Consider the following 24,055-nt stretch of genomic DNA (forward strand, 5'->3'; position numbering starts at 1 on the left):
TCATTCGCAACATAGCTGCCAGAGACCAACGCGTGTGCGAGACGCTCGCCCGCTCGCCCGCTCACTCACTCACTCGTCAACTTTCCACCTGCACATCACACACAACAATGGATGACGGCTCGCGAGCCACCGAGGCCGACGTCTACGCGGCAAACCTGAGCTTCACCCTGAAAGAGCTACAACGCAAAGTCCGCGAACACCAATCCGAGCTCGAAAAAGTGAGTTTCAGACGCGCTATTCGCCCTCGCACCACGATGCTCTCACTGACTCTCAAAAACCATCAGATCCGCGCCGCGCAAACAGAAGTCCCCCTGTCACCACAAGACCAAGCTACTGTCATAAAAACCGCCCTAACGACCATCAACACCACCTCGGAGCCCTTCCTCCCCTTCGCCGGCTCCGTGCTGCCCGCGCTCCTCGCCCTCCGCCGCGCGCACCAAACCATCACCGAATCAAGGACGTACCTGGAATCCCACGCCGCCGAGGCAGACCGTGAACGCAAGCAGCTCGAGTCTGACCGCACCAACCTCAAGGACCAGCACCTCCTCACGGATGCGCTCACGTCGAGAATCGCAGCCCTGCGGCAGGAGCTCGCGGCCAAGGCTGAGATGAGACCCGAGGACAGCGCCCGCGAAAAGATGGATGAGTTGCGTGCCAAGACGAAGGCTTATGACAAGGAGAGGAAACAGCTCATGAGGGCGTTGCTGGATTTTATTGACAATCAACTTGCTCCCATGCTGGCGGCTGAGGAGCTGGGCGGTCCCGTGGTGGGGGATATTATGGAGGTTGATCCCGACGACTTGGCGGCCGGGTTCAACGCCCAGGGGAAGCTGAAGAAGCCCAAGGGCGGCGAGGAGGATAAGCGGCAGAGAAGAATAGATGAGATTTGGGGAGCGGCGGCCGGGAGGACCAGCGGCGGTGGCGGAAGAGTGGATGGGGAGGAGGAGATCCAGGCAGCGGGGAGGGAGATGCGCGAGTTGACCGAGGAGTTGTCAAATAGGTTGGTTCAGGCAAAGGGGGATAATTCGGCGTCGTATGTGGTGCTGGAACGGGAGTCGGCTGCGGTGAGGTTCTTGGTCCGGAGCAAGGTTGCGCAGTTTCACCCCAAGGATGCGAACAGGCTGCGGCTGATTGACTTTGGAAGAGACTTGGAAAACTGATTAGACTGGTATTTCTACAGGTAAATATTCACAACACAAACGCTTCTATCGCCATTACCGGAGCGCGTGCGTGCCCAGATGAATGCGGATGACATCGCAACAACAAAAACGATCAAGCTTCTTGTGCCCCCAAGTGTACGACCATGTACCCCAAAAACACAATACATCAGCTACATCACCTGTTCCTCTGCTATACCCTCTTTCGTTTCGTCTACATGTGACATCAACCGTTCACCACAGATTAAATTCGGCAGTCTCTGGCTCCTTTGCGCCATTCCCTCCAACCTTTTTCTCCGCCCATTCCCGTGCCCGCTTACGCTCATCAGGGAAATCCTCCAGTCGAGAGAAGGCCAAATCCAATTTCCTGTCGCTGACGGTGAAATGTTCCGGCACATTACCCAAATTCTCGAGTTCGTAGTACACGTAACAGCTCTCCCACCAGGCGTCGCCTCGGATAAGATGTCTCAACTGACAGCCTGGGCAGATTTGCATAGTCAGAGCGCCGTTCGATTGGTCCTTCTTCTTGGACTTGGAGTATTTCTCTGCAGGCGGGTGATCTGAACCACCGTTCTTGGACCTGGAGGGTTTCTCGTTGAACGTAGCTTCCCTATCGGCCATTTTGAATTTGGACTGTTGCTCGTCGGCGACAGCTGCGTCTTCCTTGGCCTTCGTTGCCTTCTTGGACGGTTTTGACGAGTCAAATCCATTCTGTTTGGCTGTTTGATTTTGAACAAGGGGGTTCCACGACTCGTCCTCCACGGAGATCGGTGGCTCCGGTTCCCCGAACGTTGTGCTACCGGAAACGGAGGCCGGAGTGGGTGTGGCACCAGACAGGTCCTTAAGATAGGGCTTGTCATCCGGTATGCGCATCTTGTACTTGAATTCTTCGACGATGTCAAGCAGCGTGCCGAAGGCCCGTCCAGGGGCCCCATCAAACTTGCGAGACCACGAATCTACAAACGGTTTATCAATCGTCTGTAAAGACCTGATCAGGTCCTTGACCGCAGTAGCCTCGTCAAACGTTGACGCTTTGAGGCGATGCAGTTGGACGGCGGCCAAGGCAATAGCCTCGATAAATTCTTGCTTGTCATCCGTAGGCTGAGCTTTCAATTTGATGTCAAATTGTCGTTGAGCAATCGGCGCCATTTCTTCATCCGAGGGAGGGTGGATTCTCGATCTCAGACACAGGATCATATCTCGGGGCTCCTCTGCTCCATCTAATCTCAGGTACGCACGGTATCTCTCAGGAATGCTTCTGTAAATGATTCCGTACAGCTTTTGAAGATCGTCCTTGGCAGCCGTGTAACCAGCAAGGTCGCTTAGGTATTTAGCAGTGTCCATGCGGTACTGTTCATACAAGACATCGTATTCTCGTATAGAGAGAGTGTGGGCATGCCTCTCCTGCTCAACACGCAAATCGTACACCTTGTCCGTCTCGTATTGCTCTCTTGCCGGTAGCTCTTTTAACTTGGGCCGTTTCGGGATGGTAGGCTTGATGGGTTTGCTCAGATGGTGGTCTTTGCCGTCGGGATCGACATATTTCCAGATATTCAAGGCCCTTGAGATGGCGGTGACATCGTCAAACCAGGCTGGCCAGTCCATACGATCTCCGAGGAATGCGATGGACTCGAAGGGTCCCTCTGATATCGGAATTGTGAGGGCCATTGCAGCGGGTACGCAAATCAATCGCACTTGTCTACTCACAAGCGAAGGTTGATGTGCCTTGACAATTTGAAAATCTGTATCGTCAAGCTGGACTGGGCCTGTGGATAACTTGGGAGACTTTTTTTAAAAAAAAAACATTGGGAGGCAAAAGGCACTAGTACCAGGCAGTTCACCAGGTCAGGTACCTCACTATTGCGTTTGGTGCTTTAAAACACTACGGTATGTTAGTGTATACCTAGAACTTAATGGGCAAAATATTCTGCCAAACTCTACACCTTGACCAGGGATGTTTTAGGGGCAGCGGACTATGGACCCACTTACTATGCATCTGGTGCTGCACAAGACTGTGTTCCTGGGACCCAGTCACCAGTGCCCATTGATACTAGCCACCGCCCGCGCTTCCCAGTTACAGCGCCGGACCGTAGCGGCTAGTGCTATCATTGGCCAATTCCCCTCACTGAAGCTGGCTGGGTTGGGTTTCGTCTGCCGGTTCAATGTTGACTCTGTCTGGTCAATTTGACCTGTCAGCGGGGCCGGCACTCGATGTCGCGCGTCGTCCTAACAAAGTCGCGTCTCCCTCGCTTCCCAAACCCCACGCCCTTGACCAGAGAGCCCAGCCAACATGCGCGACACACCTGAAAAGCCCATCAAATACCGACCATCCTCCTTCTCTTAGATATTTCACCCTACCAAGGCCCATCCCCCAACATCCGACTTCATCTTCCCCTTTGCACCTCTTCCACCCACAATGTCTGCCGCCCCCGAATCCGTCTCCGCCACAACCACCTCGCCGCCGGCCAAGCGCGTCAAGACCGATCTCACCACCATGGAGGCCCCTCCCGCATTGCAAGTCAAGAAGCTCTCCGACAAGGCTCGCCTGCCTACTCGCGGCAGTGCCTTTGCCGCCGGCTACGACATCTACGCTTCCAAGGATGCCGTCGTCCCTGCGAGGGGCAAGGTCCTCGTCGATACAGACATTAGCATCGCCGTGCCCGCTGGAACTTGTAAGCCCACCATTCATTCTGGACAAAGTGGCCCCAAAACATCCTTGAAAGCTAATTTGATCCTGGTGACAGATGGCCGTATCGCCCCCCGTTCAGGACTGGCATCCAAGCACTTCATTGACACCGGCGCCGGCGTCATCGACGCCGACTACAGGGGCCAAGTCAAGGTGCTGCTGTTCAACCACGCCGAGACCGACTTTGAGATCAAGGAGGGTGATCGTATTGCCCAGCTGGTCATTGAGCGGATTTATACCCCGGAGGTTGTGGAGGTGCAGGAGTTGGAAGAGAGTGTTCGTGGAACCGGTGGTTTCGGCAGCACTGGTGGATTCGCCAATGGCACTGCTGCTTGAAAATGGAAGACTTTCGAGGAAGCGATCGATGGCGCGCAGGAGACGAGGCTGAAAGCTGAAATGAAGAAGTGCCTCTGGCAGCCCATCTACCATGATAATGTATGATGATTATTTTCCTTGGTGTTTAAAACTAAGCTCATAGAGAGCTTCAACTAGAGTCAAGAATCTGCAATAAAACACTGAATCCTGACGGGATGAATGTGTAAATTATATCATGGCTGGATGCATACGCGAATCTATGTCTCTCCTTCCCTCTCTCACTTGACTTTACACCCAACTCTAAATTTGCTGTGCTTTAAACTCTACTCCAGGACTCCTCAAACAATCCAAGTTCTGCACCAACTGCAACTCCGAAGCCTTGGACTTAATTTGCTGCTCGCCCTTTCTACTGACCCTTTCCTCCGCTGTCAACCGCGCTCTCGTCCTTTCAATTACACCCGGCATAGCATCTCTCGTCTTGGTCAACACTTCATGCATGCTGGCTAATACCTTTTCTGCGGCTCGCGCCAGCGGCAAATGTGCAGCAGACACAGTATCGTCACTTAGCCAGTTTGCGCGATTGATGAGCCCCGGAACGGATTCAACGGCCTCGCGCATCCGAGCCGTTACGAGAGCACCAAACATATCGCCCGTGCCGCAGAAGTAGCAATCAATCGAAGGGAAGGTAATTTTGAACAGGCGTGCCTTTCCGACTGATGTCATACTGGAGCCGATGACGGATAAGTGCGAGGGCGGTTGATCTGGTGGTGAGAAGTTGACGGATGTGATGATGACGTGGGGGATGCGGTACTTGTCATGGAGGGCTTGGATAGCTGTGTTGAGAGATTCCATATCAACAATTTTGACTTCTGAAAGAAGTCTACGAGCACCATGTTAGCAAAGCGTTGATCATAGTCAATGATTTTGAAGTTAAAGCATACTCAGCCTCAAACTGGTTCGGTAGAATCAAGTCCGCATGCTCGATCAGCTCCTTGTAGGCGGGAACAACATCCTCGGCGACGTAAATTTTGCCATTATCGCCCATTACCGGGTCAAGAACCCAGAAGAAGTTCCCTGGCGCTCCCTTGTTCTTGTTCTTGAGCTCCTTGGCGATGTTCCCCACCGAGGCTACGGCCTCCGCTCCGGGTATGTATCCCGACAACATCATGTCGAAGTCGTCTAGATAAGACTGGCGCAAACCATCGTACAAGTCTGTGATTTCTTGGGCAGACACTTTTGTGCCCGTCCACTTCCGATACCCCGTGTGGTTGCCTGCACGACATTAGCAAACCGATGATGAAACGACGGGCGTGAGATGGTATGTACTGAATTGAACGGTGTTTAGGGCGGCAACGTCGTAGCCGAGCGACTGAAGAGTGAAGACGGCGATTTTGTTTCCGACATAGCTAAACGAGAATATCAGCAGACTTTCTCTTCCATTGCCGCCGTTGGTGATGCACGCGGCAAGAAAGTCAGCCAACTCTGCCATCACCTACCCAGATACCACCTAGTGACTAGTGAGCAGGTCATTTCCAAGCCAAAGTAAGATTCAGGGACGAAAACATACATGGCTCGCAACGGCGAGAACCCGCGGGGCCGGCGCAGGTGCTGAGGCCGTCATACTCCCAGATCCAAGTGTGAATTTGCAACTGCGAACTGCTGAGGCCCTGAGACGCAGTGTCTGGTTGCTCCGATGACGGTTATACAAGAGCGGCAGAGGCTGCTTACGCTGAGCGACCCGCCGGTAACCTGAGGTGCCCCACCAAATGAAAGACGCGAGAGGGGTTGAATTGAAGTTGTTCAGGAACCACAACCGTTTTTTTGTCCCGGCTTCTGAAGTGTTTACTAGTGCCTCTCGAAGCAAAAGGCGCACATCCGACAATGGACTTGCCCCAGATCCATTTTGTCATGTGCTGAAAAGTGGGCACTAGGAAGGAGCGCGCTAGACATGGGAGCCGCCGCGGGCGTCTGCCGTTGCCTTTAACTTGGGTAACCATGCTCAACAACGTGGCGTTTGTACATGAATAGTTAAAGGGACAGCAAAGAGAGAAATGTGCGCATGTCGTAGGGTATCCACGTTCGAGCCTGAACCACACCTCGTGACGCCCCTCAAAATACCTACCTACCTACCTAGGTACTTAAGTAGGTACCTAGATAACTTAGTTAGGTAATTGTACCAGACCTACACACGGTACCTGTGCCTGCTAGAGTGCTATGTAACTCGTACGCCGTGAGATCGATTCTCTTGACAGCGGAATGCTATTGTTGAGCTGCACATGTTACTTACTTGCTCAGGCACCTTAACACTTCCTGATCAGTCAAATCGTAATCGCCATTATAAGTCATCTATCATAACACTCGTACATATATGCAATGCTCAAGTCCAAAATGTGTGGCCAGGCGGCCTCTCCGAGTAATGCTACAAACGCCATGCATGCCATGAAATAAGCAAAATCTCAACCAAATAGCCCTACATCTTCTCCAAATCGTCTTCTGAAACAGTTGAAACAAAGGCAAAGTTGAGCCAGTGCAGCCAAGTCTTGTTCTTCTCCTTGTTCCTGTTCCTGTTCTTGTTTTTCTTCTTTTTCTTCTTATCTGCGTCTACGTCACCACCACCACCACCACCACCACCTTCTGCAATCTCTTTGGTTTTGCTGCGCTGGCCCATGCGGTATGCCAGATGCAGATAACTTCGGACGGTCAAGTCCTTGAGTTTGAACTGTTGATCATCAAATGTGCTGTACTCGACCTCGAATTGGAAGTTGCGTGGTTGGGCTGGCTTGTGCTTTGGTTTCTTGTCACCGTGGTTGCCATCATGCCATTTAAATCTTTCGACGCCGTCCAAACCAGGTTGATCATTGTTGATGTGAGTGAGGTTGGCAAAGTATTGAGTGTATCCTGTCAAGGTAAACTGCTGTGGGTAATAGGCTGGCCCAGGTAGCGCTGCTTTTGGAGGATCGTCTGGGATGATCAAGTTTGGATCCTTGGGCTTTTGTTTCCCCTTCTTTCCTTTCTTCCCCTTCTTCCCCTTCTTTTTCTTTTCAATGCTAATGGATCGCAGCTCCAAATTTTCAGTTGATTGCACTTTCTCCATTGCATTCTTTTCTTTCCAAACAGTGGCATTTTCCAGCCCAGTCACATTGTATTCGAATACTCGCATGGATGGAAAGTAATTGGGTACCACACTTGGACTGATAAAGGAAAGCTGATATCGTTCGGCATACTTTCCTCCAATCTTCTTGAAGCCCTTCTTTTTCTTTTTCTTTTTCTTCTCAGCATCGACCTCGGAGGGGTCATCCTCTTCATTAAGCATCTCAATGGCAGAACCAGGAATGTCGCCCCAAATTTCCCGCAGCTCTTGGAGGTAGTCCTCTTTACCTCGGGCGGAAAATTCGGACTCGTTGATCGACTTTCGCATGACGCTGCGTGCGGCAGGACTCTGACCCGCTGCCACATCCAAGTCGATTTCCTTGGTGTCGCTCAAAAGGAAATGATCAATATTCATGTGGCCAAATAGCGAGGCGACAACCACGTCACGGTACTTTTGAAGCCATAGGGTATATCGCTGCCAGCAAGTTTCATCCCAATTCTTCTTGCTGTCGGTTCTTGCGGGTGGGACGTGACCCATAAGAATGGCCTTCGCGCCTGTCTGTCGCATGAGATCCAATTGCACCCGAAGCCATTCCATATGCTTGTACCCGGGCTCGGACGGTAGCGCGCAACCATCCACAGCAGCATTACGGTCAAAAAAGTACATTGTGTTGAGACTAAAAACTGTAAGTTTTCCAGGGATGACGTCGACATGGAACCAGCCGCCGAATTGGAAAGAATGGCGCTGTTCCTCTGGGATGAATCGATCCCAAATCTCCCCATAAGCCGCGAACCAGTGATTAGGGCCGGGATACATAATGTTGTGAGGAAGAAAATCATTGTTTCCAAATGTCGGTATTATGGGAACCTCAAGCTTCCCCTCGGGTGAGCTGAAAGTCTTGATGATTTTATCAGTAACGGCTTTATTGCTATCGAGGACAGTCTTATCGGTTCGCGGATGCGCTTCATCGCTGTCGTGTCGCGCCGAGTCGCCTGTCCATATTACAAAATCAATGTCGTCCTTGACATTCTCTTCTATCCATTTCAAGGTAGCGTCCACGAGGGAAAATGGCGAGTCGCAATCCGTTTTTTCTGCTCCATACGTCCCAGCCATGCCATTGCCGCGATGGCACGCGATACCGTCTTCGGTTGACGTGTGAGGCTTGTAAAACTCATCAGGGTGGAAATCTGAATGGTTTTCTTGTGAGTACATGCTGGTCGCCAGGAAAGGCAAAAGAGTGGGATGGGACGGGAGCGAACCTGTGATATGCAGGAACCGACCATGTAGCTTGCGTGATTGTAACTCTTGATGCAGCTGCGACTCATATTGCAGGGCCTTTTGGGGCAAGTCGCCCAAAATTGGCGACGAGATGACGCCACAGCTCAGTGCCAGAAATGTCTGAGCTTGCAGCCAAAAGGCTGGACAAGGCATGGTGGCGCCTAGGTACGGGGTATCAAAACGAGGCTTACGAGGAAGAAGAAGAAAAAAAAGAGCGTCCTGAGATCTAGAGCCTAGTACAGCGCATAAGAATTTATGGGAGCGGTTCGAGAAGACTGCTATCGACTGAATTTATAACATTGACGGTTGCGAATAGTTGACTGTCCGGTAGCAATGTTAAGATGGCGTAGAGTGGTCATGCGAATGAACCGGGGAATCTTGGTAGAGACGGTTCAGTGTGAGTCGCCTCGGCCCTCCAAAACCGAGCGCCTGATCCTGTGGTTCGACGAGAGCCAAGGGGCGGGTGGTCGCGTCGGTTGTGGACAGAAAATTCATCCAGCCGGACGAGTCCGCCTTCTGACGTTGTATTCGTTCGGGTGACGTAAAAATGGGCTGCAGGTCCCAAAGATCAGTGGGTGCCCCAGCAGAATGCGGTTGCACAAATGAAGGGCAAAAGTCTGAGGGAGTACAGTAGAATGGTGAAGTTAAAGGGAAGACGAGAGTTGCAAGGTGTAGAGCGCAAAGAAAACTATCCGGTGTGAGATGAAAGAAGAGAATTGACAGGTTCACTCGGACTCATGAGTCGTTAGCAAGCCAGCAAGAGGATCTGGGGCAAGTGCATCCGGTGCACTTTCCACTTCCACCTTCGCCCTAGTAAATTTCAAAACTCCAAAGCCCAAAGCACCAATCTATCCCAAACCTGATCCCGGCAACACGATCAAGCCATTGTTAGAGCTCCTCATGCTCCTCATGCTCCTCACTCTGACTGCAACTACACTCTTCTCAGGACCCAATCCAAACAGTGATTGGTATATTCGGTACTTCCGCACAAATGGCGAGTGTCTATTCAGCTAGTCCATGTCACCATCACGGGCCGCCCGCCGATCTGGATTGGGCCAATGTTCATGCATCGCCGCCAACACGTGCGCCAGTGACACGGCGTCGAGTTGTCAACCGGTGCAACTGCCACCAGACAATGCCCACACCGACCGCCTCGGCGACTGCGACAGCGCCACCGCGAATAAGAGGGCATGGAGGGGCACGCGACCTCGTTTATGGCCCTCGGGGCTCACCAGACGTTTCCACACCATCACCGCAGGCATGGCATCCGCCTCGGACTTCAACGGATTTCGACACCTTGATGGACTACAATGTGTCATCCTTGGCCCCCTCTGTGGCAGTGAAATGCCGGTGGGTTGGCGGCTCGCCTGATCATGCGCGTCTGCTCAAGTGGCAGATGACAACACTATAATACGGTGTGTTTAAGCATATGATTTACTTGGCCAAGTTTCTACTAGCGTGTTGACAGCATCTATTTTGCAACATCAACAAAGGTACAAAGATGGGCCGCAGTCTTACGTTTCCCGCGGTAAAAGCGCTTGCTTCGATTCGAGTTTCGGACCCGTATTTCGGCCATCCCATTTCACACTCCGACGTCTAGTGGGTAGCTGTCTACCGCTCCTACGCCCCGCCATGGACAAGGCTCGGCGTTGAATAGTTTCGTAACGATATCCAAGTCGCCGTGAGGCTCGGGGCTCTTCCCGATGTTCCCGTACTTGAAGACCTGGCCCCGCATATCTTATAACACCCTGTGGCATGTCATCACTCACTCTTTGGATTGTCCGCCTTGCTGCGATTAAGGGTTCGTATTGTCTGCGGAGAGTGCAGAAACGTGGGTATTAAATCGTCTTGATGGTTGAGTATCAGTCCTGTCGTTCACTCGCGAGAGGGATTATACATTTTGCAGCTTGTAAAGTCCCAACGTGCCCTCGCGATCCTCTTCCGGACCCCGGTGCTGATATTGGGACTATGGGGCGGTACGCCTCCAAGTAGTCTGCCCCAATATTATCACAGAGGAGCATCCAGTAGCCAACTCGTCTATTGGAACTAAGCATATGACATTGGTATTCGATTTCAGTGAATGGCGTCTTACATTCATTGTGAGGAAAGAAACAGCAAGCACCCAACACAACCGAACTGGTCTATCATAGGCATTTTGTCACCCAGTTCAAGATGGTCTGCTATGAAGTGTACATCTGGCGTAGAGACCAGTGATCCGAAGCCACTTGGAGCAGGAACCAAAACGGGCAAATGAAGCGAATAGCCTGGGCAGATTTATACCGGCTCCTAACCATGCGTCTCCCTCGCTCTTGTATAAGGACTTTGCTGAAAAACGATCTTTCAGTCCCTCCCTTCAGCCAGGTCAACAACGATCCTGCTTGTAGTGCCCCAGAAGCCCACCCCATGAGGCTCGACAGAAACTTCTCGAAATCCCCGCAGCAGCCCTGAATGAGCCCTGAATGCGAGGCATTCATATTCATAAATTTCAATATCTTATTTCTCCGAGACAGGAGGGTCCATTCTTAGATCTATGACGTAGCATTGTTCGGCATGCGTGCGACAGATATCAGTACCCGTTTGTCCCGGAAGCTCATCGAATATCCCGTTGACGAATATGATTATTCTTAAAGGCAACCAGCACATCTCCGGCGCAAAACCGGGGTAGGCGCTGGCGGAGACTGCCAGTCTCAGTGCTGCTCCAAAGCATATTCCAATATTCAATTAGTCTTGATGATCAGGAGGCTCAATCATAGGATGAGTCAAAACCCAAATGAGCCACAACGTGTGACGGATAAAAGCTAGATTTCAGTTGTGCTCATAAATATGTAAAGTTGGGCAATACATGTGATGAGACAGCAAGATGGCAGGAATGAATGGTGAAGATGACAACAGGATTCGCTTTCTCGTCCCAACGTATCAAATGAATCTAACGGCACGCTTCATCTAAATATAAATCCTAAACATAAAATATGAAAATGAACTACTATGAGTTGATTTCGTTCCGCAACCGAGCCATTGCTCGGTGCGAGAAATCGAGTGGGATCTGTCGCGTGGCCCCCTCCGTTGCAGTTCTCCCGCCTTCTTGGTCTTTTTGTTTTATTTCTAGTCAGTTCTACAACTCTCCCTCTATTGCCTTTCAAAAAATCACATTCATTCCAGGTTCGATACACAAGAGACAAAGCATGCTGGCAAGACCTCAACCCTTCCCTCGCACACGACAGCTTGCTCCCTATGCCACAACCTAGTTGACCACTGCAACAAAACTCATCATCATGACCACGCTAAGAGATATTCCCAATCTTTCGGATGCGAGCTATGACGTAATTTACATCGAGTGTATCAATGACCGTGAGGCCATTAGTCGCGATGAGGCGTTGGATGTTTGCGGTCGACGACTTTCCTCGAAGACGTGGTGAAGGACACCATGAGGGCCAAGGACTGGCAGCTCAGTGTCCAGCCATTGAGACATTCAAAATATACTCCTTCATATCCTCTGTTATCCGTACCTCAATTCCAGCTTCCTGCAGCCGTTTCATTCCATCATTGCAGCGAACAAATGTACTAGGCTGGCGAATGCCTACGTACACGGAACGTATAACGCCCTTGAGCTTCAAGATTCGCTCGACACACGTGGTATTCCCGCTCAACCTATGACTGCAAGGCTCCATAGTCGTGTAGAGCACAGTTCTTGCAGGCAGGACGTGGCGGATATGGTCCTCGGCATGGGCCGGTGGCAGGTTGTGTGCTAGGGCAACTTTGATGAAGCAGCATTGCTCGGCGTGCGTATTGCCCTGGTCGCCTACTGGGCTAGGAAGCTCCATGGAATAGCCCGCCGAGAGAATTCGATTTACCTGGGAATCAACCAGTACGGCGCCAACGCAAAACTCGGCATGGGCCGCTGGGGATAGCCGGGCCTGCTTCAGAGCGTATTCCATGAAGCTGTGGTGGTCGTTTCTCTCAATCACAGGATGGACTGTAGCTGTGTTTGATGTTTGGGCCATTACGTCTTTGTGGAAATAAAAAGTGACAGCCTCAGCCGCGTGGATGCGTCCAAGACGGTGATGGCCACTGAAGCCGTGGAGGTTGCGTTGCGTCCAGATCAAGAGGATGGTGAAACGAATAGCCAGGACATTTTGATCATCATACATGGACATTTTACAAATCCGCAATTTCTTGGGAAAATCCCCTTGGCCCTTGCGTACAACACAGACCGTCAACAACGTCGTGAACGTTTGCTTGTTTGCCAGGCCTGTTGGTTGACCGTGCTTGGCCTTGCAAATGTGCTCATCAATTCAGTTCACAGTGTCCGAATAAAAACGCAAACCCATTTAGATTGTCACAATATAAAGGCAAACATGTCTGTGGTGTACGAAGCAGCGCTTTGAAATATCACAGTTGGTCAAGCCCCTGAAGCCGGCGTTATCCGTGAAATGGCTTTCAAAGATCCAACGTGGCCATGGAATTTATTTGAAAGCTCTCTTACACAAAGACGAAATTGTACCGGCCATCATGGTCATCAGATGCTCAATTTCACATCAGCTCACATCGCCGCCAACACGGCCCACAAACCGACAACCGTCAGTCAACCACCAGGTCTACGAGCTTAAAGCTCCCAGGACAGAGTAACGCAATATCTCACCTACTTACATCACAATATTCCGTTTTGACTTGCGAGCTCCGGCACCATGCTTTTTGCATGTGGAGGAGGGAGGTGGTGTGGCCACCGCCACCACGCTACGATGCAACCAGACGCATCGAGACCATGCCAGCCGTCTTGAGATGACACGATGCATCACGCCACTGCCATATGTTACTGCGTACGTACAGTGCCCGACGGTATTAAAAAGCAAACGGGCTTCCGCACGAGAAAGTTCTACACACACCCGCCGCCAAAAGATTCGCAGCTCTCGCAAGACTTGACAATGGATCCCACCAAACAGCCAGCGTCTTATCAAGTTCCCGAACTTTTGTTTCACACCATCCTCACAGTAATTGACTATAGTCACGACGCATCCGGAGCCAGCCGTACCACATTTGTGCTTGGAACACACGGGACTCTGGAGGCGGCGAAAGCCTTTGCCGTACAGTCCCTCGAGACGCTCAACTTCAAGCCTGACGACTTCCAAAAGTACCATGTGCGGACTCTGGATGAAGAGACTCCCGGCAAGACTTGGATCCACGGTGATGGTGTCCTAGCCTTTGCCCGCTCCCTTGACGGCCAAGAGTTTCGCGTGAGCATCGACACCACGCCGAACAATGAGTCCCTCTATGCAGACACGGAAGGTGGGAACATGAGGCTTCCTGAAGGGGCACAGTTTTTACATTACGTGGTCCAGACCATGGTTGACTACAACGTCGATCGGAGCGGCAGCCTGCAGAGGACAGAGATCCAGGGGGTGTATGTTCATCGTGCGGATGCCTGGACGGCCGCGCACAAGTGTCTCGACCGGTCGGAGTACGCCGAGTATGACTGCCGGGGAGACGCCGAGTTTGTTGAGCAGTGGCCGTTTGGCGAGAATGTTGCCGTTCATGCCGTTTCGGAGACGGGTCAGAATTACCTTGTTGCGGTGAATACGCCGCCTCAGCATAAGCACGACATCAAGAGGCACGGTCGCAAGAAATCTGTGTCGTGATGAAATGACTTCTCTGGTAAGTCTAGGTGGTTGTTTCGGCTGGAAAACTGCTCAGAGACCAAGCGTTGACCATGTTGGGCTCAAGAATCGTCCTCATGAGTCTTGGTTGAATCCGTTGCCGAGGAGCGAAGACGACATTTTTGAAACATGCACACAGCTTAGGGACCGAGTTTGAATCTGGTATACGCCAATAATATGGATGCAGGCAGTGTTTCAATCTGAATATTTCTTTCATCCGACAAGACAAACTCTCCAAGAATATTTCGGTGAATAAACCATGTGAACGAACGACTGTGAGGTCCGGATGAAAGGAGAGGGGAAATCACTCCATATCGATCAACACTTTCAGAGACCCAGTCTGGTTTGCCTGGCCGAAAGCCTTGTATGCTTCTTCCATCTGATCAAACTTGAAGCCTACTTAAACGTTAGCACGCAAATGCGCTGGTACGTGTCCAGACTTTGGGGAGAGACGCACGATGTGTAACCAAGCGCGCCGCTTTGAGCTTCCCCGACTCTACCATATTCAGCAGCATAGGCGTCGATGCTGTGTCGACTAGTCTTGTTGTGATGGCTTGAAACGATTAGCAAGTTTTCGCATTCCCCCAATACTTGGCCAGACTCACTGATATTCTTGTCCCACAGACGGTCCAAGCAAAGATCGACTTTGCTTCCGTGGACACCGACATTGGCAAGCACTCCTCCAGGGGCGAGTAGTTCCTGACATAGCGCAAACGTCGCCGGTATTCCAACCGCCTCGATCACAGCATCACACCCCTTGCCGTCTGTCAGCTGCTTTACACGCGCAACTGCATCCTCAGCCTTGCTGTTAACAGCGGCGGTCGCACCAAGTTCCCTTGCCGTCTCCAGTCTCTTGTCATCTACATCAAGGACAATAATCTTGGATGGTGAGTACATCTGCGCCGCCATCAGCGCCGCCAAGCCCACAGGTCCTGCTCCCACCACGGCGACGGTCGAGCCAGGCTGGACTCTGCCGTTCTGGACACCACATTCGAGACCTGTGGGGAGAACGTCACTAAGCATCACCAAGGCCGCATCGTCCACCCCGGCAGGGATCTTGTAAAGGCTAGAGTCTGCGTGGGGAATTCGCGCATATTGCGCCTGCGTGCCGTCAATAGTGTTGCCTAGGATCCAGCCGCCGGATGTGCAATGGCTATACATGCCCCTACGACAGTATTCGCAGGCGGCACAGCTTGAGATGCATGAAATAAGCACGCGGTCACCTGGAGAAAAGCGGGATACAGACGGTCCCGTCAAGGAAACTACTCCAATTCCTTCGTGACCGAGAATTCGTCCAGTTTGGCACGTTGCAACATCGCCCTTTAGGATGTGTAGATCCGTACCACAGATGGTCGTTTTGGTGAGCTTAATGATGGCATCGCTAGGTGATAGAATTGTAGGGTCTGGCTTTTGCTGGATAGACACGGAGTTGGCGGCGCTATACACGAGGGCCTTCATAATGGTCGAGTTGGCTATGCAGGCTGAGGGTTTCGCCGTCGTTGTTGTCGTTATTGTTATTGTGAAGCTCACTTAGGACAGCCGGTACAATTCAAGAACTATTCTGGCGAGAGAACGAGTCCGATTGTGAGAGGAAATTGAAGCTTCCTTTCCATCTGTTTCCGGTTCCAGCTCTGCGGCTGATGCTGCATGGGAATGGCGTCAGCGTCATACGACGAGGGGTCCAATGGTTTGGCCCGTTGCGGCGTTGACGTTCGGTGGCGCCGTCCACAAAAGTCAAAGACCTGTGATGCCACGATGCCGGACGGAAGTCGTGGAGCTATAGGACGGCATTGCAGGTGGGCGGTGACCTGCCGAGAGCTTAAAGGGGACGACGAAGCAAGCGTATCGGCCGGCATGTGGAAGGCGAATTGTGTCCCCATCGTCCGACAACGCGCTCATCTATCCGGGGTGCCCTGTAGGTGGACAAAGTTATGCGGGGGTGGCTTTGCCGTCCTCAGCGGAAGAGGGATAGCACGATGCAGAGTCGTCTCAATCGAAGTTAGTTGGGAGATGTGCATGGAGCTCTTTTAACGAATTGCAGGTTGTATATTCCTTATGGACGCGGTTCCGGTCTGCCAGTAGGCAAAAGACACTGTTGCCTTGGGGGTCTTCCTTCTCACATCTTAAATCAAAGGCCAAGGGATGCCAAATAGGCCTTAGTCTTGCGTACCTGGGTACGTACCTATAATAGTGGGTACCTTGACTCTCCACATTAATTCTCCTCCTAAACCCCTCGCTTAGGCACTGTTCTTCATCTTACATTTCACGATTTGATTGTTGAAACGCTGCTTTGACATGGTTAACAGTGATATACCTGTGTTATCCTGGCTGCATTCTACCACCAGTATAAAACCTGAATCTCCTTCTACTCGTTCTTACACCCGATCCTCTATAAGCCCCTCGCTATTTACGAAATACCAATCGCACGAAAAGAAATCTGAATTATCCTCGCGGCAAAACTACTAACACCAAAAGTCATATAATATGGCTCAAGACGAAGGCGAAGCACGAGTCAAAAAATGAAAGCGTAGCGATATCAATACGATAGTTAATAGCAGTAATGCGGAAATAGAGTCATTATAATCTAACGAGGAGGAGCTTATTAATGGTGGCTTTGCTGCTAATGACGGCAGAAAAGGAAACGGCCCATCCACGCCAGCTTTAAAATTTTGGCTTGCCAACGCATGCGGATCGCCTGGATCAGCTTCATCGATACGTTCAGCACGCTCTCGCGCAACGACCAATCGAACAGAACCACGAACGCCAGATGACATGCTACGAGATCTACAAGATGGACCTGATGGTCTCATAATAAACAATATACAGAGGCTTAATAACCCGCCAAATCCACTTTAGGAGCTTCTGTCAAGTATCAAAATTATTATTAGAGGGAAGGGTGTTATCTTTAAAGATATGCAAGCTGCCATTAAATCAGCAATAGAACAACACCCAGGTTACGCATGGCCTTTTGCGACTAATGAAGACTCTTCTTCATCTGTTTTCGCAGATGAGTCTGAATTCACTGAAAATTCACTTAGCCCATCACAGATAATATCATCTGTAGATGAGTCTATAAACATGAGTCTAAGATTCGGATACGAGAGTAATTGGAATACGAGCGTGCATGCCCCCATATTAGAAGAGGTATTTAAGACAACATGGTTAAACTACGAGTCATGGACTCATGGTATGTTATTATTATATAATACTTTTATTAATCACACGTATTAATAAATATTTAGTACACTAGCCAAACTTGAATCTTCATATCTCACAGGTATAATAACTTCACCAAACGACACTGGCCTTCAAATCGATTTTTGTATAATGTTCGAATGCAGAAACGATTCCGAAGAGTTCAATTCAGTCCCTTGGTCTCGATTTTTTACCAAGATCCAAAAACATTTCCCTGGCAACGTTCTTGGTATAACGAGCTTTCTATCAAAGAGTAAAAGATTTCTCGCAGTACCTATTAAGACAAAAGGAAGCTTAGGGGGTGAAGCGGAAGCACGCGTACAACTCTGCATCTGGCAAAGGGCACATTGGTCATTCCTTGATCAACTACAGGAATTACTAGAAAAGCTACAAGAAGAAAAATAATCAAGTAAGCAAGAGGAACCAACATCAACAGCTATAAAAACCCCTGTCTTACAGCCGCAATATCTCCTTGGTTTAGCTATTTTTGGGCCTAAATGGTATCTTTGTGTTTTCACACGAGATGAAGGTAAGAAACTAACGTGTTGGTTGGGTTCTGAGATCGGAGATACGAATAGCCCTATGACGTACTATCAACTTATTGATAACCTTAAATTCATTCGTCGGAGCATAATGGAGTATTGGGCGTGGCTTAACAAACGTTGATCCAGATTTATGATCTGTTGGGGGGGAATTAATATTTCTATGTTTCCTTCTTAATCCTCTTCTTAGCTCTATCAATAGAGGGTTCAAGTGCAAAATGTATATATACTTTATGAGTGACTGAGGTCAAAAGATATTTAGTTCGGTTCAATGTCTCCCAAAGAAATCAAGAACATGAGTGTTATGGCACGAGCCGTTCCCTTTCCTCGAAGGAAGCTTTTCTAGTCACATGACACACACCCCTGCCCACACTTGGGGAGACACACGCGAAGATAACACCTTTTCCTCCCCATAATATTCATCATTGACTTCCTCAGAAGAAGATCAATCGTCATCATCGTCTTGAGAAGAAGAAGACCAGCTATGGCCCTCCTTATCCCTAGAAGCTAAGGACCATCTCATTACCTTCCCTTTCACTACGTGGCAAGAATACGGCGATGTCACCTTAACAACCCACCGGGACTTCTTTTCAGACTCTTCAGAAGACCCTCTGAGGACCTTGAACGGATAATAGCGCCCCAGAACACATTAGGCTCTGCTGCCGCAGGAAAAGCCCTTATCTAAGCTGGACCATCTAGACTCTCTGCTAATAACTCCCAGGTGGTTCTCGTAGTGCATAACCCTAACCCTCGGTCTCGGAAGCTCGGACCGGAAAGTGGGGTGGCGCCTCAAACTCAAGTGGTGCAGATTTTGTAATCCTCATCCATTCTTTTGTTTGCCTCCTTCATCGCAACAGCAACCTCTCAGCGTCGTTTCCAACAGCGCCAGGCCTTCTTCCTGAGTAGAATCGTCATCAAACGAGGAATTCATCGTTGCTAGACCAACACAGCCGCTCGTTTGAGGGTCGTCGTACGCAAATCCCGTGACGGCTTCCCATGGTAATCGTGGCGACATTATTGATGCGGTTGCGAGATCGACCCTTGCAAACCTGTGTCGGACGGACGGCTTCTTCAATGTGATTCAGTTCAGCTTGATTTATTCTTGATTGCTATTATTCCGGCTTATCTGTATTTTGTGGGTTTTGTTCGCACTCTCGTACAAGCTTTTACAGCTCCATCGGTTTGGCCAGCTTCATATTCAGCAACGAACCCATCCTTCCAGCTGTTGACCACGGCTGTAATCTCCAGCGGGCTTTCCCTTGTGGCCTTGGCTCCAAGAAGCTTATTAGATTGGCTCTTCATCAGTGTTTCCCTTTGATGTCGATGACGGTTGATACAAACAGTGGTTCGCCTTTCTCCATCTTTATCCCACTAAGGTTCCGAATTAAGGCCTTGAGCATACATTTAGACGCCACATATGTTCTAGATTTACTTTGAGAAGGTCTTGTGTCCATATTCAGAACTTGCCCGCTCATGGTCGGCCGAGCTTAAACTCAGATAGAGAACTCCATACAACGACCAAAGCTTTCTCCAGCAGGTCCAGCCTTTCCAATGATATCCTGATATCTTTCATCACTCTCGACAGCAAGTTTCACCAAGGCATCTCCTAGACATATGGGCCGTTATTAGTCCACCATTTAACACTACTACTTTCGCGAAGCACGTACGGGTTCCTGTAAATCAACTAGTATCAGTACACTGTTCAGTCATCACGCGGAATGAACTTACACAGATGCGACCTCCGCAAGTCGTTTCACAGCAGATGTGACCGGCGGGACACGGGTTCTGCGGACACGCGATGATGCACTCGCTAGATGGCTAGTTGCCTTGTCAGGCGTTATTGTTACTCATTGCATATTGTAAACTCACCCTTCTACACGCTGGAAATCGGCCTGCCAACCCGACTCCTGCGAGGACAGTCACGATAATAGTAAAGGGTTTCATGATGGCCAAGATTAGATGATGTGTGCGGGAACTACTCACGCAAGACTTGAGAGAGTATCTTTCGGGTTAAAGGCGTCCTTTTATTTATAGCCCCCAGCGTTCGGTGAGATTCAGCTGCTTCCACCTGGAATGCTTACCCGACTCCTTACAGCTAGGTCATTGAACATAAGTCGAGACTGCAAGTACTTATCCATTGACTGACAGATGGCGCAGTACATCTCGCCAACAGCCACAGGTCGTAGACCCGATGGCCCGAAACCTTGTTTGGGATGACGCGGCAAATCTGATGGCGATTGTTGCCAATAGTTCTCGCCAACAGTAAGCATCACTATTACGGAGTATTCAAGACTGCGACCAGCTTGCGCCGTATCTGTCGTATTCCCAGCCTCGCGTTATCTTTTGCTACGGAGAAAAAAAAAGCCCTGTGTTCTCTGTAGGTTCCCATAGCTGAAGAGCTTGAAAACACTCCATGTTGTTTAGGGTCCAGGGCCGCATTGTTCCGTCGTAGCTTGCCATATGAGAGCAGTAGTAGGCTTAGAGATCACCTTGCACTCCCTGCTCTGTCAACTTGCAGCAACGGTGACTTGTCCAGTAAGTCTGGCGCCCTTCTGTGACCCTACCATCCAGGCGGTCCCTCAACAAGGCTGCTAGCATCACCGCCCACCGCTTTATGTCTTTGAGGTGGCATTGTCTCCAAGCGCCGTTTATAAAATGTAGTGTGCGCTCACTGCCTCAGAATTCTGATTTCTCTGGTTTAGAATGTTCCAACCGCGTGAGGTGGCTGCCTCAAGAAGAGCCCATGGCCATATATTCTTCCTCTAAAGTCCATATACTAAGCACACATCAAAATAGGAGCTTGCCCACTCAATTTTCATAAAGAAAGTAAGCCCAAGACCAAGGACTCATTTACATACTACCAGAGCGACCCTAAACTAGGTCTGGTCCTTGTAATTCACCGGCATTCCAAACGGTGTCGACTTCAGGAGGGCTATTCAAGTCTGATTCAGGTCAAGGAAGAGATTGCCCATACTCGCTCTGTGCGAGACAACCGCCGATGCGGTCGACCGGGCACCGGCACAAACTAGAACGAACGATATCTTGGCCCGAAACAAAAGAGAAAAGAGGCCGTCGCCAGAGCCCATTGCCAGAGCCCGTCCTCTGGGAAGCCTCACACATGGCATGATTCACCTTTGGTAAATCAACCACAGAGAAGAAATCGCATCATTTCATCATCTACATGTCAAAATGGGTTGTCGTGATGGACACATAGATGAGCAATAGGATACTAAATACCAGTCACTTGCACCTCGCAACCACCGCCCTCAACAACCCATCCCCTCACCAAGCCTACTACTCGTAGAATTTTCTCCCCCCCCATAGGCAGATGACGTTCGCTCGTGCTGACGCCGCCCAAGCGACTATTTGGCAGCGGACACGTCCCCGTCAGCCCAGCTGACGCCCCAACTATCCCGCTTTTCAGAACTCAAAGAGTCAACACCAAAGCCATCATCACCACTCGTCCAATCTCAGCTTCACCCCTCCCACTCCAAAAGAGGAAAAGGCACGGCATCCCCAAGCCCGCCATCAGAGTATTCTGCCGCTTTGACAGCCAATTACATCCGCCAGACAGGCAACAGCACCTCATCCGCCTTACTCTCCGCGTGCGATTACATCACCGCCGTCAAACCCATAGCACCCACATCTAGCATTCACGACCATGCCGCCGGCATAGAAGCAGCCGCCTCCATCATTCTCCGAAAGATGTCCCCAGTGTCCCCGGGATCTTCATCACAGGTAATAACGCCGCCATGGTAGCGCCCGCCGCCGAAGCATTCGCGACGTCCCCCAGCATCACCGCCAAGGAACTCGACTCGGCGCGACGTCCCATTCTGGCGATTGCTACACACACACACATCATTGCCAATTTCAGCATCTTTGTCTTTTCGGAACCCGTCGTTTCATTGAGATATGTTTTCCGGACGTTGAAGGACGGTGGGTTAGCGGCAAGCCTGACACGGAAAAGGGTCTGGCTTGGGGCTACAATACGCAAGGCGCAGAGGGCGGTTCGTCCCGGTACCCGTCGTCCCGCCTCCAAGGTCGCAATTGTTTTGCAGGAAAGCCTAGCAGCCAAGGCAATGGAGGATACGGTATTTGTAAGAGCCAAGATGACGATTCTGGTGAAGGGGTTTGTGAGAGGGGGTATGCCTTGGCCCGGTTGAGAGGGTTTATTTATGGTCAGGGATTCTGGCAAGATGTCGACAGAGGGCTGGAGCGCTTTCGATAGGGAGAAGTGGGAGGCGGCTGTTGATGGAGCGCTGAAAGAAGAGATTGATGCCTTTGGGGAGGGTGAAGTTTGAGGCATGGATAGTGTTGGCGAGGAAGTAGTCGGAAGCGACCCGACGATATATAGCTAGGTCAAATACAGTGGGAGGCAAAAAGTATTAACCAGATCGGGCACCTTACTATCGCGCTCTATATTATAGCATACTGCAGTATACTAGTGTATACTTCTCAGTGAGCAAGTATATTCTGCCACAAACTGCAGCTAGGCATGGATATCGATTTAAATCCTCGGAATAAACACCTGTATCGAAATTGGGCCCATACTCCCTTGACTGTAATACGCCTATTGAAATGCAACCCTTTTTTTAAAAAAAAAGAAAGAAAGAAAGAAAAAAAAAGAAAAAACATAAAAAAAGCATGTCTCGCCCTACTCGGGCTTGTGGTAACGTGAAGGCACGAAAGGCATCTTGGTAACAATGCCTCTTCTCTTGCGTCCACGGACCACAACATCCAGCTCAGTACCAGCCTTTTGCAGACCATCCTTGACATATCCCATGGCAATATTCTTGCCCAGAGTAGGGCTGGGGACACCGCTGGTAATCTTGCCAACCGTCTCGCCATTCTTCTGAACCTCGGCGCCGTCGCGAGCAGGAGCGCCCTGGACGACAAACCCGACACGACGGCGCTCAACGCCAGCACCGCCCTTGCTCTTTGGGGTCAATTGGGGAATGATGACCTCGGCGCCATGGAAGCCGCCAGTGGCCCGACGGTCCTTGGGAATGACCCAGGCGAGACCAGCCTCGACAGGGGTTGTGGTGTCGTCGAGGTCGTTGCCGTACAGACACATGCCAGCCTCCAGACGGAGAGAGTCGCGAGCACCCAGACCAGCGAGTTGCAGACGTTCAGGCCCGGCAATCTTCAGCAGAGACTCAACGGCGGGGGTCGTCGACTCCAGGGCGGGATACAGCTTGCCATTGAAGGAGATTTCGAACCCATCCTCGCCTGTGTAGCCACCGCGGCTGATCAAGACGGGATGCGTCTTGCCGCCGTCAGACAGCTTGAGATCAGCATACACAGCGTTGCCAAAGTACAACTTGTCCAGGTTGACCTCGCTGGCCAGGGCTTCCTTGAGAATCTCGGCGGCCTGCGGACCCTGAAGAGCAACGAGGCCGGAGCCGTCCAGTCTAGTCCACTCAACGCCGGCACCAAACTTGCCCAGCTCCTCATCGAGGTACTTGCAGTCCTTTTCGAAGCATGCGCCATTAGTCACGACATAGTACTCGTCCTCGCCAATACGGGTAATAACAGAGTCGTCGACGATGCCACCGGTTCCAGGCCACAGGAACGTGGTCAGCTTGCTCTGCATAACACCCTGGTTGCGCCATCCAGAGGGGGTCAGCTTCTCCAGGAAAGCAGCAGCATTAGGGCCCTTGAAGATGTGCTGGACCATGTGGCTGACGTCAAAGAGCGACGCATGGTTGCGAGTAAAGTGATGAGATTCGGCGAGTGAGGCGTTGGCATACTGGACGGGCATGCTATGGCCGGCAAAGGGCACCATTTTGCCCCCCTGAGCAATATGCAAGTCGTACAAAGGAGTCTTCTTGAGATCCGCGTTGGCAGTGTCGGAGGCATGTCGGACGTCGCCGCTCTGCTGGTTCACCTTGAACGCGGCTGTCGCCGCAAATGAGGTGTTGAGTCGGCTCTTGGTGAGAGAGGCCTGGAGCCGGGGCACAGCCCGCACAGCGTTTCCAAATCCCCTCATTTCGGTCAATGCTGGTTATCTATAAGACAAAAAAAATGCAATTGAGACAAGGCAGCGACAGAAAAAGAAGGGAGGAGAGGGAGGGGGAGTGGGAGGGGAAAGAATTGGAGTCAAAATGCAAGAGAAACATCCATCGACACAAGCCAAGGTG

The 24,055-nt window shown here is 50.8% G+C and overlaps 10 protein-coding genes across 11 annotated transcripts; 3 read left to right on the forward strand and 7 right to left on the reverse strand.

Moving 5' to 3' along the window:
* Positions 1-107: 107 nt before the first annotated feature.
* Positions 108-1,160, forward strand: J3458_003418 (uncharacterized protein; the record flags this gene model as incomplete). Its single annotated transcript, XM_007812381.2, has 2 exons — positions 108-218; positions 285-1,160. The coding sequence occupies 2 exons, from the start codon at positions 108-110 to the stop codon at positions 1,158-1,160; spliced, it is 987 nt and encodes a 328-aa protein (XP_007810572.2).
* A 48-nt stretch (positions 1,161-1,208) lies between these two features.
* J3458_003419 (uncharacterized protein) lies at positions 1,209-2,923 on the reverse strand. Its single transcript, XM_007812380.2, has one exon. The coding sequence runs from the start codon at positions 2,823-2,825 to the stop codon at positions 1,392-1,394; it is 1,434 nt and encodes a 477-aa protein (XP_007810571.2). The 5' UTR covers positions 2,826-2,923; the 3' UTR covers positions 1,209-1,391.
* Positions 2,924-3,424: 501 nt separating this feature from the next.
* On the reverse strand, positions 3,425-6,209 carry BUD16 (putative pyridoxal kinase). 2 transcript variants are annotated; one of them, XM_066117745.1, is made up of 5 exons: positions 5,726-6,209; positions 5,655-5,665; positions 5,485-5,564; positions 5,100-5,430; positions 3,425-5,038 (listed from the first exon to the last, which is right to left on the reverse strand). In XM_066117745.1, the coding sequence occupies exons 1-5, from the start codon at positions 5,777-5,779 to the stop codon at positions 4,459-4,461; spliced, it is 1,056 nt and encodes a 351-aa protein (XP_065977536.1). In that variant the 5' UTR covers positions 5,780-6,209; the 3' UTR covers positions 3,425-4,458. The 2 variants fall into 2 exon arrangements, with proteins under 2 accessions (XP_065977536.1, XP_065977535.1); XM_066117744.1 differs by lacking the exon at positions 5,726-6,209 and having other exon boundaries at positions 5,485-5,721.
* A 279-nt stretch (positions 6,210-6,488) lies between these two features.
* PPN1 (Endopolyphosphatase) lies at positions 6,489-9,656 on the reverse strand. Its single transcript, XM_007812378.2, has one exon. The coding sequence runs from the start codon at positions 8,678-8,680 to the stop codon at positions 6,629-6,631; it is 2,052 nt and encodes a 683-aa protein (XP_007810569.1). The 5' UTR covers positions 8,681-9,656; the 3' UTR covers positions 6,489-6,628.
* Positions 9,657-10,707: 1,051 nt separating this feature from the next.
* Positions 10,708-11,007, reverse strand: J3458_003422 (uncharacterized protein; the record flags this gene model as incomplete). The annotated part of the gene is made up of 1 exon (XM_066117746.1): positions 10,708-11,007. One exon carries the CDS (start codon positions 11,005-11,007, stop codon positions 10,708-10,710), a length of 300 nt encoding a protein of 99 aa, XP_065977537.1.
* A 416-nt stretch (positions 11,008-11,423) lies between these two features.
* On the reverse strand, positions 11,424-13,193 carry J3458_003423 (uncharacterized protein). The gene has a single exon (XM_007812377.2). It carries the CDS (start codon positions 12,679-12,681, stop codon positions 11,974-11,976), a length of 708 nt encoding a protein of 235 aa, XP_007810568.1. The 5' UTR covers positions 12,682-13,193; the 3' UTR covers positions 11,424-11,973.
* Positions 13,194-13,449: 256 nt separating this feature from the next.
* Positions 13,450-14,160, forward strand: J3458_003424 (uncharacterized protein; the record flags this gene model as incomplete). The annotated part of the gene is made up of 1 exon (XM_007812376.2): positions 13,450-14,160. One exon carries the CDS (start codon positions 13,450-13,452, stop codon positions 14,158-14,160), a length of 711 nt encoding a protein of 236 aa, XP_007810567.2.
* A 322-nt stretch (positions 14,161-14,482) lies between these two features.
* J3458_003425 (uncharacterized protein) lies at positions 14,483-15,636 on the reverse strand (the record flags this gene model as incomplete). The annotated part of the gene is made up of 3 exons (XM_007812375.2): positions 14,483-14,574; positions 14,636-14,731; positions 14,784-15,636. The coding sequence occupies 3 exons, from the start codon at positions 15,634-15,636 to the stop codon at positions 14,483-14,485; spliced, it is 1,041 nt and encodes a 346-aa protein (XP_007810566.1).
* A 6,031-nt stretch (positions 15,637-21,667) lies between these two features.
* On the forward strand, positions 21,668-22,078 carry J3458_003426 (uncharacterized protein; the record flags this gene model as incomplete). Its single annotated transcript, XM_007812374.2, has 1 exon — positions 21,668-22,078. One exon carries the CDS (start codon positions 21,668-21,670, stop codon positions 22,076-22,078), a length of 411 nt encoding a protein of 136 aa, XP_007810565.2.
* Positions 22,079-22,569: 491 nt separating this feature from the next.
* On the reverse strand, positions 22,570-23,904 carry GCV1 (Aminomethyltransferase, mitochondrial; the record flags this gene model as incomplete). Its single annotated transcript, XM_007812373.2, has 1 exon — positions 22,570-23,904. One exon carries the CDS (start codon positions 23,902-23,904, stop codon positions 22,570-22,572), a length of 1,335 nt encoding a protein of 444 aa, XP_007810564.1.
* Between the last annotated feature and the right edge of the window lie 151 nt (positions 23,905-24,055).

This window comes from Metarhizium acridum, assembly GCF_019434415.1.
Source record: "Metarhizium acridum strain ARSEF 324 chromosome Unknown scaffold_13, whole genome shotgun sequence".
In the NCBI taxonomy this organism is placed as follows: Eukaryota; Fungi; Ascomycota; class Sordariomycetes; order Hypocreales; family Clavicipitaceae; genus Metarhizium; species Metarhizium acridum.

Coding starts and splice junctions, on each gene's coding strand:
- J3458_003419 (XM_007812380.2), bottom strand. CDS start 2,825: ATGGCCCTCACAATTCCGATATCAGAGGGACCCTTCGAGTCCATCGCA.
- BUD16 (XM_066117744.1), bottom strand. CDS start 5,647: ATGGCAGAGTTGGCTGACTTTCTTGCCGCGTGCATCACCAACGGCGGC. Junction 5,431..5,484: donor CCTAAACACCGTTCAATTCA/GTACATACCATC, acceptor AATGTCGTGCAG/GCAACCACACGGGGTATCGG. Junction 5,039..5,099: donor CCGAACCAGTTTGAGGCTGA/GTATGCTTTAAC, acceptor TGGTGCTCGTAG/ACTTCTTTCAGAAGTCAAAA.
- PPN1 (XM_007812378.2), bottom strand. CDS start 8,680: ATGCCTTGTCCAGCCTTTTGGCTGCAAGCTCAGACATTTCTGGCACTG.
- J3458_003423 (XM_007812377.2), bottom strand. CDS start 12,681: ATGTCCATGTATGATGATCAAAATGTCCTGGCTATTCGTTTCACCATC.